At 34.5% G+C, this 12967-nt stretch overlaps 10 protein-coding genes across 10 annotated transcripts; 6 read left to right on the plus strand and 4 right to left on the minus strand. All coding sequences in view use genetic code 12, as the record gives it.

Moving 5' to 3' along the window:
* Positions 1-106: 106 nt before the first annotated feature.
* DEHA2D18524g (DEHA2D18524p) lies at positions 107-1048 on the minus strand (the record flags this gene model as incomplete). Its single annotated transcript, XM_459290.1, has 1 exon — positions 107-1048. One exon carries the CDS (start codon positions 1046-1048, stop codon positions 107-109), a length of 942 nt encoding a protein of 313 aa, XP_459290.1.
* Positions 1049-1191: 143 nt separating this feature from the next.
* On the plus strand, positions 1192-2742 carry DEHA2D18546g (DEHA2D18546p; the record flags this gene model as incomplete). The annotated part of the gene is made up of 1 exon (XM_002770307.1): positions 1192-2742. One exon carries the CDS (start codon positions 1192-1194, stop codon positions 2740-2742), a length of 1551 nt encoding a protein of 516 aa, XP_002770353.1.
* Positions 2743-2821: 79 nt separating this feature from the next.
* Positions 2822-4756, minus strand: DEHA2D18568g (DEHA2D18568p; the record flags this gene model as incomplete). Its single annotated transcript, XM_002770308.1, has 1 exon — positions 2822-4756. The coding sequence occupies one exon, from the start codon at positions 4754-4756 to the stop codon at positions 2822-2824; it is 1935 nt and encodes a 644-aa protein (XP_002770354.1).
* Positions 4757-4976: 220 nt separating this feature from the next.
* Positions 4977-6788, plus strand: DEHA2D18590g (DEHA2D18590p; the record flags this gene model as incomplete). Its single annotated transcript, XM_002770309.1, has 1 exon — positions 4977-6788. The coding sequence occupies one exon, from the start codon at positions 4977-4979 to the stop codon at positions 6786-6788; it is 1812 nt and encodes a 603-aa protein (XP_002770355.1).
* A 145-nt stretch (positions 6789-6933) lies between these two features.
* On the plus strand, positions 6934-8328 carry DEHA2D18612g (DEHA2D18612p; the record flags this gene model as incomplete). The annotated part of the gene is made up of 1 exon (XM_002770310.1): positions 6934-8328. One exon carries the CDS (start codon positions 6934-6936, stop codon positions 8326-8328), a length of 1395 nt encoding a protein of 464 aa, XP_002770356.1.
* A 167-nt stretch (positions 8329-8495) lies between these two features.
* On the plus strand, positions 8496-9188 carry DEHA2D18634g (mitochondrial 54S ribosomal protein YmL47; the record flags this gene model as incomplete). The annotated part of the gene is made up of 1 exon (XM_459295.1): positions 8496-9188. One exon carries the CDS (start codon positions 8496-8498, stop codon positions 9186-9188), a length of 693 nt encoding a protein of 230 aa, XP_459295.1.
* Positions 9189-9432: 244 nt separating this feature from the next.
* On the plus strand, positions 9433-9863 carry DEHA2D18656g (DEHA2D18656p; the record flags this gene model as incomplete). Its single annotated transcript, XM_459296.1, has 2 exons — positions 9433-9634; positions 9736-9863. 2 exons carry the CDS (start codon positions 9433-9435, stop codon positions 9861-9863), a joined length of 330 nt encoding a protein of 109 aa, XP_459296.2.
* A 216-nt stretch (positions 9864-10079) lies between these two features.
* Positions 10080-10835, minus strand: DEHA2D18678g (DEHA2D18678p; the record flags this gene model as incomplete). Its single annotated transcript, XM_459297.2, has 2 exons — positions 10080-10715; positions 10788-10835. 2 exons carry the CDS (start codon positions 10833-10835, stop codon positions 10080-10082), a joined length of 684 nt encoding a protein of 227 aa, XP_459297.2.
* A 129-nt stretch (positions 10836-10964) lies between these two features.
* On the plus strand, positions 10965-11432 carry DEHA2D18700g (DEHA2D18700p; the record flags this gene model as incomplete). The annotated part of the gene is made up of 1 exon (XM_002770311.1): positions 10965-11432. The coding sequence occupies one exon, from the start codon at positions 10965-10967 to the stop codon at positions 11430-11432; it is 468 nt and encodes a 155-aa protein (XP_002770357.1).
* Positions 11433-11528: 96 nt separating this feature from the next.
* Positions 11529-12623, minus strand: DEHA2D18722g (DEHA2D18722p; the record flags this gene model as incomplete). Its single annotated transcript, XM_002770312.1, has 1 exon — positions 11529-12623. The coding sequence occupies one exon, from the start codon at positions 12621-12623 to the stop codon at positions 11529-11531; it is 1095 nt and encodes a 364-aa protein (XP_002770358.1).
* Positions 12624-12967: the final 344 nt, after the last annotated feature.

A 12967-nucleotide genomic window follows, 5' to 3' on the forward strand; every position in this document is an offset into this window, starting at 1 on the left:
TTAATCGGTCATTATAGGATCTGGTTCACATAACCGAAATGCTGTACAAGTGTTAAAACGTACCCCAAGACGTTTTATTATGTACGACATGAAACGTCGTAGGGACTTATCCTAATTTAGTAATAACTTTCTGAGCGATGTCGATATAAGGCTGTGAAATTTTCGAGCCGGGGTTCGATACGATCACAGGCTTTCCTTTGTCAGATTGGGTGCATATTTCTTCATTTAAAGGTATAGAACCCAATACATCCAAATGATGATTTTCGGCTTCTCTTCGAGCACCGTCGGTTCCAAATATGTGTGATTCGTGATTGCAGTTGGGACAAAGAAAATAGCTCATATTTTGAACCAAACCTAATATTGGGATATTAACCTTATTGAACATTGCAATACCTTTCACGGCATCGATCAATGCAATATCTTGTGGTGTAGTGACAATAATAGAGCCATCAACTTTTAATTGTTGACTAATTGTCAACTGCGTATCACCAGTTCCTGGTGGCATGTCAACAACTAAATAGTCTAAATTGGTCCATTTTACCTCAAATAATAACTGCTGTAAAGCTTTCATAACCATTAAGCCTCTCCATACAACTGCATTTTCTGGTTTTATTAGGTATCCCATTGACATGGATTCTACTCCATAATTCGTCAATGGTATTAATTTCCCGTCTTCTGATATACGAGGCTCTCCTGATAAATTTAATAGCCTAGGTATAGATGGTCCAAACACATCCGTATCTAGAACACCAACCTTCTTGCCCAAACCTTGCAATGCTAATGCGATATTTATAGACACAGTCGATTTACCTACACCGCCCTTTGCCGACGAAACCAATAATATTTTATTCACTCCTGGTATTTTTTGTTTTATTGGCAATCCCTTAGACATCCTGGGAATATCTGGTGCTTTACCCTCCTTCTTTACTTTAGGTAATCCTAATGGATTCTCATGAAGTCTATGGACGGAAGTGTGAAAATATTTATACCTCAATGCATTACCATTTGTAAAACTTGTACAACCCCTTATTATCTCTCTTATAGTCATTTTATAGTATATTCTTATTAGTCTATTTAAAAGCAGTCTAAGCTCTTTTGAAGAGATGTTTTTAAGCAAGTTAGTGCGGCTCAAAAAATTATAAGATAGATTTTACACTATATGATTTATATTTATGAATAGTCTATATAATTATGATATTTATAAGGAATATAAAGAATTTGGTGGTTAATCTGCCAACAAAACTTTTCAGTTTCGGGCCTTATTTTCCTAGAAAACTGTATTATTCTACTGCCACAATGGATTATAAACCAACAATCTATGCCTTATCGACAAAATTGGCGAGATCTGCAATAGGTGTTATCAGAGTTTCAGGATCTCAATCACAATATATATATAATCAGTTAACTAAAACCTCCAAGTCACCAAAATTGAAAATAGCTAGTGTACGAAAACTATATTCGCAAGAAGACATCCTCCTAGATGAAGCACTCACACTATATTTCAAATCTCCTAAAACATATACAGGGGAAGATATATTGGAATTACATTTGCATGGTGGAACTGCAATTATACAATCTGTTTTAAATGCTATAAAGAAGTTGCACGAACCTAATAAAGGTATTAATATAAGGTATGCGGAAAATGGTGAATTTTCTCGAAGAGCTTTCATTAATGGAAGATTCGATTTGACTGAGATCGAAGGGATAAGGGAAATGATAGATGCTGAAACTGAATCGCAAAGGGTTGCGGCTTTGTCATCGTTAACAGGCGATACGAAAAAAACATTCGCCAAGTGGAGAGAAGAAATAGTGAAGAATGTTGCCTTGTTGACGACTGTAATCGATTTTGGAGAAGATCATGATATAGAAGAAGTTGCTCAATTATTCGACACCGTTGAACAAAATATGGATACCTTAACAGGTGAAATAAATACATTTTTGCGAAAAGTTTTAAGTTCTGAAGTCTTAATGAAGGGTATTAAGCTCATCTTACTAGGGCCTCCGAATGCGGGAAAATCATCATTATTGAACTATTTAGCTAATAAGGAAGCTGCAATTGTTAGTGATATTGCAGGTACTACCAGGGATGTAATAGATGTGCCATTAGATATAAACGGATATAAAGTTATTGTTGGTGATACTGCAGGTATACGAACTACAACTAATGCTGACAAAATAGAATTAGAAGGAATCAAGAGAGCCAAGTTAAAATCTTTAGGAGGAGATTTGGTGTTGGTAGTTTTACCACTTGAAGATAATTCATACATAGATTATTCAGACTTGGTTTCTCATATTAACTTACTAAAAGATGAAGAAAAAGAGATAGTAGTTGTGTTGAATAAGCAAGATTTATTGTCGAGTTCAAATTTCACCAAGAATGAAATCATTCAGAGCTATAGTGAAAAGTTAATCTTACCGGTGGAGAACTTCCATTTGGTATCTTGTATTACTGGAGACGGAATTTCAGAATTAATGTGCGTGCTTACGGATATATTCAAAGCAATTTCCTTAACAGAAACTACAGACCCTATTGTCATATCTGCTAGAGCTCAGGATATACTTAGAAATGACGTTATATATGGTATTGAACAATTCAAAATATGGAGAGAGCAGGATGATGTTGTGTTAGCTTCTGAGAGTTTAAAACAAGCTGCAGAAGGTATTGGAAAAATTACAGGTGAAGCAATAGGCGTCGAAGAGGTTTTAGGAGTTGTGTTTTCCAGCTTCTGTATTGGTAAATGATCATTAATTTACGTACCATATTGTATTTATACATGTATTAATAATAATATAAACTTGAGTAATTTTATAAAAGTTTTATCTAAGCACTATGGCACACAATTATAAAGCTCGTTTTTTCCACCTCCCATGACATCTTTAATTGTTGGAGCTGGTGTCTAGTATATCTACCGGCTATCTCTTCGTTCTCTGGTTGAGCTTGAGTTTTCTTAATTTTCTTCGTTAAATTCGGAGCCACTTTACATTCAAAGCTAACAATATTCAAGCCGTAGCTTAACTTTAAATCATACTGAATACTCAATAATTGATTTTGATCCGATCTCTTCTCTTCCGAAACTTCGCCCCCACTAGAAACCTCGTCGTCATTTACAAATAACTTGCATTGGAATTCGTCATCCGATGTCAGATTTGCAAATCCTTGACCATTTACTAAGTCTGGTTTCTTGATCTCATGTAACAAGTTGTGTAATGCGATCTTCAAAGATATAAACGATGATGAATCCGGAGGTAAGGTAACTGAGAATGATTGTGAGGAATATCCATTAGTAGGAAATTTATATTCGAATAATGTAGAAGTTGGTGCAACAGCATGAGTGGGGAATAATAAGTGTTTAAGTAATTGTCCTCTTGTCAATGAATTCAGTGGATTTTGGTAATTGTTTTGCTGTTGAATCTGTTGCGTAATATGAGAAACGTTTGACATTGACGACGAAAGGGCTATATCTTGTATGAAAGCGTCTTCAGTTGGCGCCAAGGAAGAAGTTTTACCCATTACGTTAGATTCAGTCACCATTGCCGATAAGTCCTCAATTTCATCCTTAGGCTTTGCATCTTGATCTTCAACTGAATTATTCCCAGCATTTTCTGAATGAATTCGATTACTTTTGTCTGTTTCCTCGTCAATATCCATCTTAGTTTCGGAAGGCTGTTCTTGTGTAAGGTCATCTATCTCGTCTTTTACAGCAACATCATCCAATACCTTCTTCTTCCGGCCTCTCTTCTTTGGTGGGTCTGCAGGAGTTTCTTCAGGTTCGGATGGCTTCAATTTTAAATTGATCTTCACTTTGGGCGCACTTTCTTTCTTTGAAGGATTCTTCAATTTTAACTTCAACTTGCTCGAATTTTTCTTCAGTTGATTCTCTATTTTTGATTTCAATGCCTCGAACTTTTCATCAAAAAATTCATTTAGCTTAATTGAATCTTGGTGAATCAAAGAGCTTGGATCGTTATATAATTGAGCGTTTGAAAAAATTAAAAGAGTAGCATCGTGAAAAGCTTCTAGATTCTCCAAAAGTGACAACTTTGGCAGAAAAAGCTTCTTCTTCTCTATATTAGAAATAACCCTATTAAACGACGTCGGATTTTCCACAACTTTAAAGTAGTCGGGATATTCCTTTTTATCTATATCCTCAACAAAAGGTCCGCTTATAACTCCCAATTCAGGAAACTCATGATCAATAGTCTCGTTGATTATTGATTTACATAACTCGGGTAATTTTTCAAACGTAATTTCTTCTTCTGTTGAATCTTCTTCCTCCGATTTTGTTGGTTTTTTGATCTTCAATTTAGGGCCTTTCGATGGCTTCGATGTTTCTACCACACCAGGCACATTAAATTGATCCGCCTGTACTTTAACAAATTCGTATATCTTAAGAGAATCGGTGGCAATCCACGATTCAGGGTCATTATATGCGGTAGCATTATCATTTAACAATTTGAAGTCTTGTACAAAATCGTTAGTGTCTTGTAGTGAGTATTTTCCATTATTTAATTTCTTCTGGATTTCACCCACTGTGATAGGATTAGTTATAATATTGTAATAATCGGGATACAACTTTTTAGATGGTAATTTGACGAATGGTGTAACAAGATGTCTTTCATCGTTGTCGTCACGTAAATTATTAACCAAATTCATTGTTGAAGAATAAAATTGCTTGAATTCTCCCTCAGAAGGAGCTGCTTTCTGCTTCTTAGAGTTAGGAGTGCTATGTGTAGATGACTTTCTCTTGGGTGGCATGGTTATTCGGTAATCAAGTACTTGAATATAGATTGATGGAGTACTGTTTACTGTAAATAAACCCGTACGAGACGGTGTTTTTCGAAATATGCGTAACCTGGAAATACGTGAAAAATACTTTTACATGTTTTGATTACGAGACTCGAATGACAATTAGCCATAGAATTAAGAGATTCAAGTACAGATTTGGTTAGATAAATAACCGGAAATTGACAAAGAAATGTCAGGTATATCAGAACTTTCTGGGGTCACTATTCTCTACGGCTCAGAAACGGGAAATGCCCAAGATTATGCGCTATTTTTGGCAAAGAGACTCAAATATTTCGGGTTGAAGCCATCAGTTGTGTCATTAGATCATTATCCATTGAAAAATTTAGTAACCGATACTAAGTATTTGATAGTGATATGCTCTACCACAGGACAAGGAGAGTTACCGAGAAATTCGAAAAAGTTTATGAAGTTCATATTAAAGAAGAAACTTCCGACCGATCTTCTCAATCATATAGAGTTGACAACCTTTGGGATAGGAGATTCGTCATACCCTAAATTTAATTATGCGATAAAGAAAATACATGCCCGGTTGTTGCAGTTAGGATGTTCTGAATTGTGTACTAGATGTGAAGCAGACGAACAAACTCCGGAAGGTGTTGACGGGTACTATAGTGAATGGGAGACGAATCTACTTGAGGCTTTGAAATCGAAAATACATGGTATACCACTCACGTATGATGAAACAGTATTACTTCCCGCAGATAATCCCGTTGAGGTCTCAAGTAATGAGCTGGATGTTCCTACTTCAAATTCCCCCACTGAATTATCATTAACTAGAATGGGAGATGGATCAACAAATTTATTGTTGGGATCTGTTAAAGCCAACAAACGGATAACTAAAGAGGGCCATTTTCAAGACGTCAGACATTTAATAATTGAAGGGGAGAATTTGCTGTATATTCCTGGTGATACGCTTGCATTATATCCGTCAAACGACAATGAAAGTGTCGAAACTTTGATTCAGCTGCAGCCACATTGGATTCCGATTGCAGACAAGCCTTTATTAATACATGGGGAGATTCCTTTCGTTGAAGGTGGATTAATAGATAAACTGAAGCTCACGCTTAGGTCGCTTATTACTCATCACTTAGATATCATATCGATTCCTCGTAGGTCATTTTTCATGACCTTAGCGCATTTTAGCGATTCTACTACTGAAGATGGAGAACGAGAACAAGAAAAATTAAGAGAGTTCAGTAAGATTGAAGAAAGCGAGGAATTATATAACTATGCAAACCGTCCTAGACGGCTGATTTTAGAGACGATATTAGAGTTTCAGCAAAATTTAACCATTCCAGTTGAGTATATTTTGGATTTATTCCCAATAATTAAACCAAGACTCTTCCTGATTGCATCAAGGCCAAGTCCAAACCTGGTCGAATTGATTGTCGCCGTCGTTGTATATAAAACAATTCTCAGGAGAGTTAGAAGGGGTTTGTGTACGAAGTGGATAAAACTGTTACAAGATAATGATAGGATTGTGTTCTCAATTCATAAATCAAACTTAAAATTCGAACTCCCTACTACCAAATATCCGCCAATTCTTATGGTGTCACCTGGTACGGGCGTGGCTCCCATGAAATCGCTTATAGAGCACATAACTCTGTTGGGGATACAACAACATTTGTATTTATTTTATGGCTGTCGTAATAAAGAAAATGATTATTTGTTCGGTGATCTCTGGGCTTCTTTAAAGTCACAAAACAAGCTATCCATCTACCCTTGTTTTTCGAGAGATCAGGATTCCAAAATCAAATATGTTCAGCATAAAATATATGAGCAGCATGAATTGGTAGGTGACTTGATATTGAATCAAAATGCAATTGTGTTCATTTGTGGGTCTAGTGGTGCTATGCCTAGAGAAGTAAGGATTACCCTAGTTGAGATTTTAATGAAATTTGGAAAAATGAAAGATACCGAAGCTGATGATTATTTAATGGATATGGAAAATGGAGGAAGATACTTACAGGAAACTTGGTAATAGTGTTAAAGATATAGATTTAGACTTATAGAGCATTATAAAAGAACATAGTATACGACCGTGATTAGTATGCAGTATAGTTGAATAGCGATTATAAATTTTCAACCAATATATATGTCCTGAAATATAACGTCTAACAACAACCATGTTGAAACTTGCACCTACGATCCGTATACTGATAGGTTCGTCTAGTCGGACTGCCCCTACTTTTAGAAATATACTTGGCCTCAGGTGGAATTCAAATCGCACATTAAGACAATATCCTGAGGAAATAGCACTTGATGGTAAATCCTATAAAACTGACGAATGGACTAATATTCCTCCTTTTATATTAGAGTTAACTAGGAGACAATTGCATCAAGATGTAAATCATCCAATTGGAATTTTACGTGATTTAATAGAGAAGAATTTTGAAGGTATGGGATATACGTTCTACAATGATTTTAAGCCTACGGTAACTACATTTGAAAACTTTGATGTATTAGGGTTCCCACAAGATCATCCAGGTAGATCTAAGTCTGATACCTATTATCTCAATAAAGAGAATTTATTAAGAACACATACCTCAGCTCATGAAATTGAATGTTTCAAAACGTGTAAGACGCCAGGTTATTTCATTACTGCAGATGTGTACAGAAAAGACGAGATAGATAGAACTCACTATCCTGCATTTCATCAAATGGAAGGTGCTAGGTTATGGTCCCAAGATACAAAAGACTTAGAAGAACAAATCTTGGCTGATATTGCATCTATCCCGGAAACTGATATTATTGTCGAAGATCCGTTTAGAGAGAAACCGATGAATTTGGGAAATCCAAAACAAGATTATATGACTAATAGGCAAGTGGAACTTATTAGTATACATTTGAAAAAAACACTCGAGTACCTAGTCAACCAAGTGTTTGAAACAGCTAAGGAATCAGCAAGATTAGCAGGCTCTACAGAACCTTATTTGAACGAGCCATTAAAGGTGAGATGGGTCGAAGCTTATTTTCCTTGGACATCGCCATCGTGGGAAATTGAAGTATGGTGGAAAGGCGAGTGGTTAGAGTGTTGTGGATGTGGTCTAGTTCAGCAACAGGTCTTGCTTAATTCAGGTTTAAGCAACGATAAGTTAGGATGGGCTTTTGGTGTTGGCCTTGATAGAATTGCTATGTTATTATTCGGTATTCCCGATATTAGACTTTTCTGGACTTTAGACGAGAGGTTCAGCAATCAATTCGAAATGGACAAAATTGCTACTTTCAAGCCATATTCCAAATTTCCAGGCATCACAAGAGATGTGTCTTTTTGGCTTCCAAGTGAGTCCTTATTACACGTTAACGATGTTATGGAAATTGTGCGTACCCATGGTAATGACTTAATAGAGAATGTAACTAGCATTGATGAGTTTGTTCATCCAAAAACAGGGCAAAGATCCCAATGCTACAGAATCAACTATCAATCTATGGATAGAAACTTGACTAATGAAGAAATCAATGATATTCATAAGAAAGTTGAAGATGATTTGATCAATTATTTCGATGTTAGAATCCGTTAGTTAATAGGTAGTTAAAGTAGTTCTTGTATATAAACATATTGATGAGTTTTGTGTAATTTTGAAAGATTCAATTTTTTTTGAAAATTCCGACAGACAAATGTAATCGACTTTCAAAACTATCGATTTGTGGTTAATTCTTAATTAAATCCTAGAAGGAAAACTTGGAAATGTTGGGACTTGGAAGATCTTTGTTTTCTTCTATTAAGACAGGTACGCCATCTATTGGTTTAAGCACATTCAAACCTAGCATAAATAATTCATTTTTGCTCAACAGCGTAAGATACAAACATGAATATGCACCAAGATTCAAAAGAATCAGAAAAGCATTCAAGGGTAGAGTTAGTGTTAAAACTGGAGGATCAATAAAAGGTAACTCTTTGGAATTTGGCGAATATGGTTTAAGATTAAAATCCAATGGAATCCGTATGACGGCTACTCAGCTTCAAGAAGCTGATAAAGTTATTAAAAGAGAAATTAGACCTTCGAATGGTCAGTTGATTACAAGATTTGTGTGTAATACGCCTGTTTGTATCAAAGGTAACCAGACAAGAATGGGTAAAGGTAAGGGTGCTTTTTCTCATTGGGCATGTCGTGTTACCACAGGTAAGGTCTTGTTCGAAATAAAAGGTAATGTACACGAAAAGGTTGCTAAGGAAGCATTGAGGAAAGCTTCTGACAAATTGCCTGGTTTATTTGAAATCATCAAGCAAGACTCCAAGGTTAGAGTTAGTATTAACCATTGTATTGATAAACCTGAAAAAGTAGACTACGTTGAAGAATTAAATAAGAATCCAACTCGTAAGTGGACAAACATTCAAACTGCCAAAGATTCGATGTTTCAAATGTTTAGAGGACGTTAAGTATATGGATTATGGATTTCCATTACTTTTCTTAAATATTCGAAGAGACACTTGTAAATATTAGTAGTATATATATTTTCCTAATATATACTTAAAGGACTTGTTGGCTGTAGCTCGATGTAACTTAATTTGTAATATAAGCCATACTAATTAATGTTTTGCATGAGTCCTGACATATACATGCGCATTTAAATTTACATAAGTTCATTTTAAAGTAATTTAGACTTGATAAACAAACGTCTCTATGACTGCCCTGAAGGATTCGACAAGGTATATTGGTAATTCTTTAAATGTTTTATCTAAATTAGTTGAAGCTGATACTGAAATTTCTACTATTGATTTGAATATAATTGAAAATTTAAATACAAACCAATCTTTAAATTACATAAAGTTAGAACAGAAACTCAATAATTTGGAAGATAATGCTAATAGTTTGGAAGGTTTAAGTAAGTATTAAGTTTCTAATGTCATTAAACTACGATCCGTGAGGTTCTGTTGAAAGGATTATTACTTATCATTGTCATGCCTAATACTAACAACCCCATAGATAATGAATTTAAATCGTTTAATACAACATTGCTAGAAATTGAAAATCAAATAAACAAGATTGAAATTATAACAAAGGAACTAGATGGTTTGTCAATAGAGTTATCGTCAAAGGTTAAAAAGCTTTGATGTAAAAAATGCATGTTACACCCAACTACAATGCTATGGATAACATTTACAAATCTTCATTTCTTTCAGATATTATGCATTCTATTTACTATTAGCATAGTATCCATTACATATTCTTGAATATGAGTCAATATATTACTTCATAATTAATAACAGACTCGGTGTGTATAAGTTTGTTTTGCTAATAACAGTTTAGTAGGAATGAAAATTCTATAATCATTCCTGTAATGCTTTTAATCTTTCTCTCATTTCATCCAATGCTTCATGATCCACATCATCTTCCAATTGAATATCATTTGCTTTCGTTTCTTCCACTTCTGAAGGCATATTACTTGTAGGAACTTCATTACCAATCTTAGAAAATTTGTCTTCTGTTAAACTTTGAATAATCTTATTTACTTCATCTTGCGACTCGCTTTCTATTTCGTCATCCTCAACATCTAAGTCCACCATGTCATCCATCATTTCATTGATTACTCCTGCCTTCATTAGCTCCTTCAGTAGTTCTTGCATAGTCCCCAGAATTGCACCTAAGCTGACTAATTGATTAACATCTTTCATGACACCAGTCAGTAATTGTAACGATGTTGTTAGTTTATTCATAGACCATTGTTCATTGATAGACATAGTTATTGAGTCTATTCGTGTCTTGGAAAGATATAATTTGTTGTATTGACGATTAATGTTAATCAATTCCCTAGCATATACTTTTGCTGATTTATAGTCCTTATCCTTAGCTGACTTCTTAATCAAGGCTTCAGTTTTCTTTTTTAAAGGTTGTAACTGATTCATTGAACGATCTAACTCTCGTTTGTTCTTACGTAGTAATTGGTTTATTTTCCTCATCTTCAATTATGTTAGTATCATTTATTAAATATAGCCCCACAATTTCAAATAATCATATATATATATATATCCACATACTTGTTCCTTGGGATCAGGTCCCCATATTGCCTTCTTTATATAATCCATGATTATTCATATATTATCATTCAACAACGTCCTTATCTTCAAGAAAGAATTATTTCTTCGATACTTAAAATGCGAATTTAAGGAGAAACGAGATTATAAATTTTTTGATTTAGACCCCTACTTCTAAATATGCCTAGGTATGAAGAAGATAACGTGCCTAATTATGCACAGAACATACTTTTGATTGTCTTGTCGTTCATAATTCCTCCTGTACCCATAATTATGCTTTCGGATAACTCCATTTTTACCAAAGAGTGTCTTATATCAGTCATTTTAACACTACTTGGGCATATTCCAGGTGTACTCTTTAGTTTATACTATATTCTTATTGAATATCCGAAAAGAGCCACCAGGCATTCTGGAAGAGACGGTTATATAAGAATTGAAGATGAAGATGAGATAAGACCTATCCATGCTACTGATAGTAACCAATTTGCTCAAGATCAGCAAGAAACCCAAGGATCTCTGTTAAACGTACCACAAGACAATGAATCTGAATCATTGCATCCACCACCACCAAACTATGAAGATATAGTTGGTGCAAGTGATAGCCAGAGAGATAGTAAACTGGCTGGTGATAATAAAGTGCAATATTAGCTTTTATGTTTTAATCATTTGTTTTCTATATATGTCTACTTCTTTAGGTAGTTCTTATGTACGTATTAATACATATATATAATGTTATACTTTTTACTATTGCTTTTCCAATGCAACCATAGATTTAGCAACAAAACCCTCCAAATGAAATATACTCTTCTGTCCTAAGCTCAACCGTTCATCAAATACTGCACCGATTTCAACTAGGCTCTGAGTTATAGATTCGTTGCTGTTAGATACTTCAATCAAGTTAAATAATAGCTTCTTCAAAATAATTCTAGGAGGAATACAATGGGATAACAATTCATAAAATACTACTCTTACTTTAGCGAGATTAGCGACTGTTCTATTTGATATAATAGATTTAGCCAAATTTTGAATAATTACTTCCCAATCCAATGCAATCATCGCCAGGTCTGTATTATTAATCGCGATCAGTTCACTTTGCATCAGAATAGTTTCAAAGCATAATAAAGCTTTTCTCAAATTAGAGTCTGAGTTTTTAGATACCTTGTCGAAGAATTCTTGCTTCTTTGATTCATTAGAAGGATTAAATTTAACTGACTCCTTATCGGCTATGTTCGATAGAATATTGCTGATTTCTTTATGAGATGGTGCAGGTATTCTTACTAACAATGTTCTTGATTTAATTGGCGATATGATGTTAGATGTTGTATTACATATCATAATTATTCTGATATTGGCGGAGTATTTTTCCATCGTTCTTCTCAAAGCTGCCTGTGCATCTCTACTTAACGAATCTGCTTCATTTATTATAACAACTTTAAACCTATGCTTTGAAGCAGACTTAGATTGGTTACTGAAATCCACTTGTTCTGTTGATGCAACATCTTTCAATAAATCTTGAATTACAACTCTGTCATTGTTTCCCATGTCAGAAGGTGTGATCTCTAAATGATAAGGTGAACTTAAAACATTGAATTCTAATTTTCTATTTGAAGAAGTAGTAAACACTTTCACATCAATTTTCAATTTCTCTACTTGCGGTCCAAATAATTCATGTAAAGTACAGTAAATTCTTGTCTTCTTACCACTACCTGGAGGTCCATAAACTAGTAAATGTGGAAAATCTCCTGTACTTGCCAAAGCAGCTAGATTTTGTGTGATTGATTCATGATACGACAATTGCTCCAAACTTTTAGGTCTGTATTTATCAACCCACAAGGACATACTGCTTTTAATTGTCTACTTATCCTAGTTCACTCAAGTTCACACCAAAAGTAAGCATCCTCTTCAAATTTTGACGCGTATATAAAAATATTGTATACAGGTTGGCTAGAATCAATGGAACCACCATTGCAAAATGAACTACTGGTTGATTTCGTCATAACTAAATAATATTAATACTATACAATAGGTTATAAATCTCATAAGAAATCTGAATTGATCAAGCTAGAGAACTAGACTAAGCGTAAAGCAAGATTCTTCTGCATCGTGATAAACAACAGGTTTATGGCCGGAAGCCATCAAACAGGTCCAGACTATACCTTAAGTAACATTAAAAAACACTTCAT

This window comes from Debaryomyces hansenii, assembly GCF_000006445.2.
Source record: "Debaryomyces hansenii CBS767 chromosome A complete sequence".
In the NCBI taxonomy this organism is placed as follows: domain Eukaryota; kingdom Fungi; phylum Ascomycota; class Pichiomycetes; order Serinales; family Debaryomycetaceae; genus Debaryomyces; species Debaryomyces hansenii.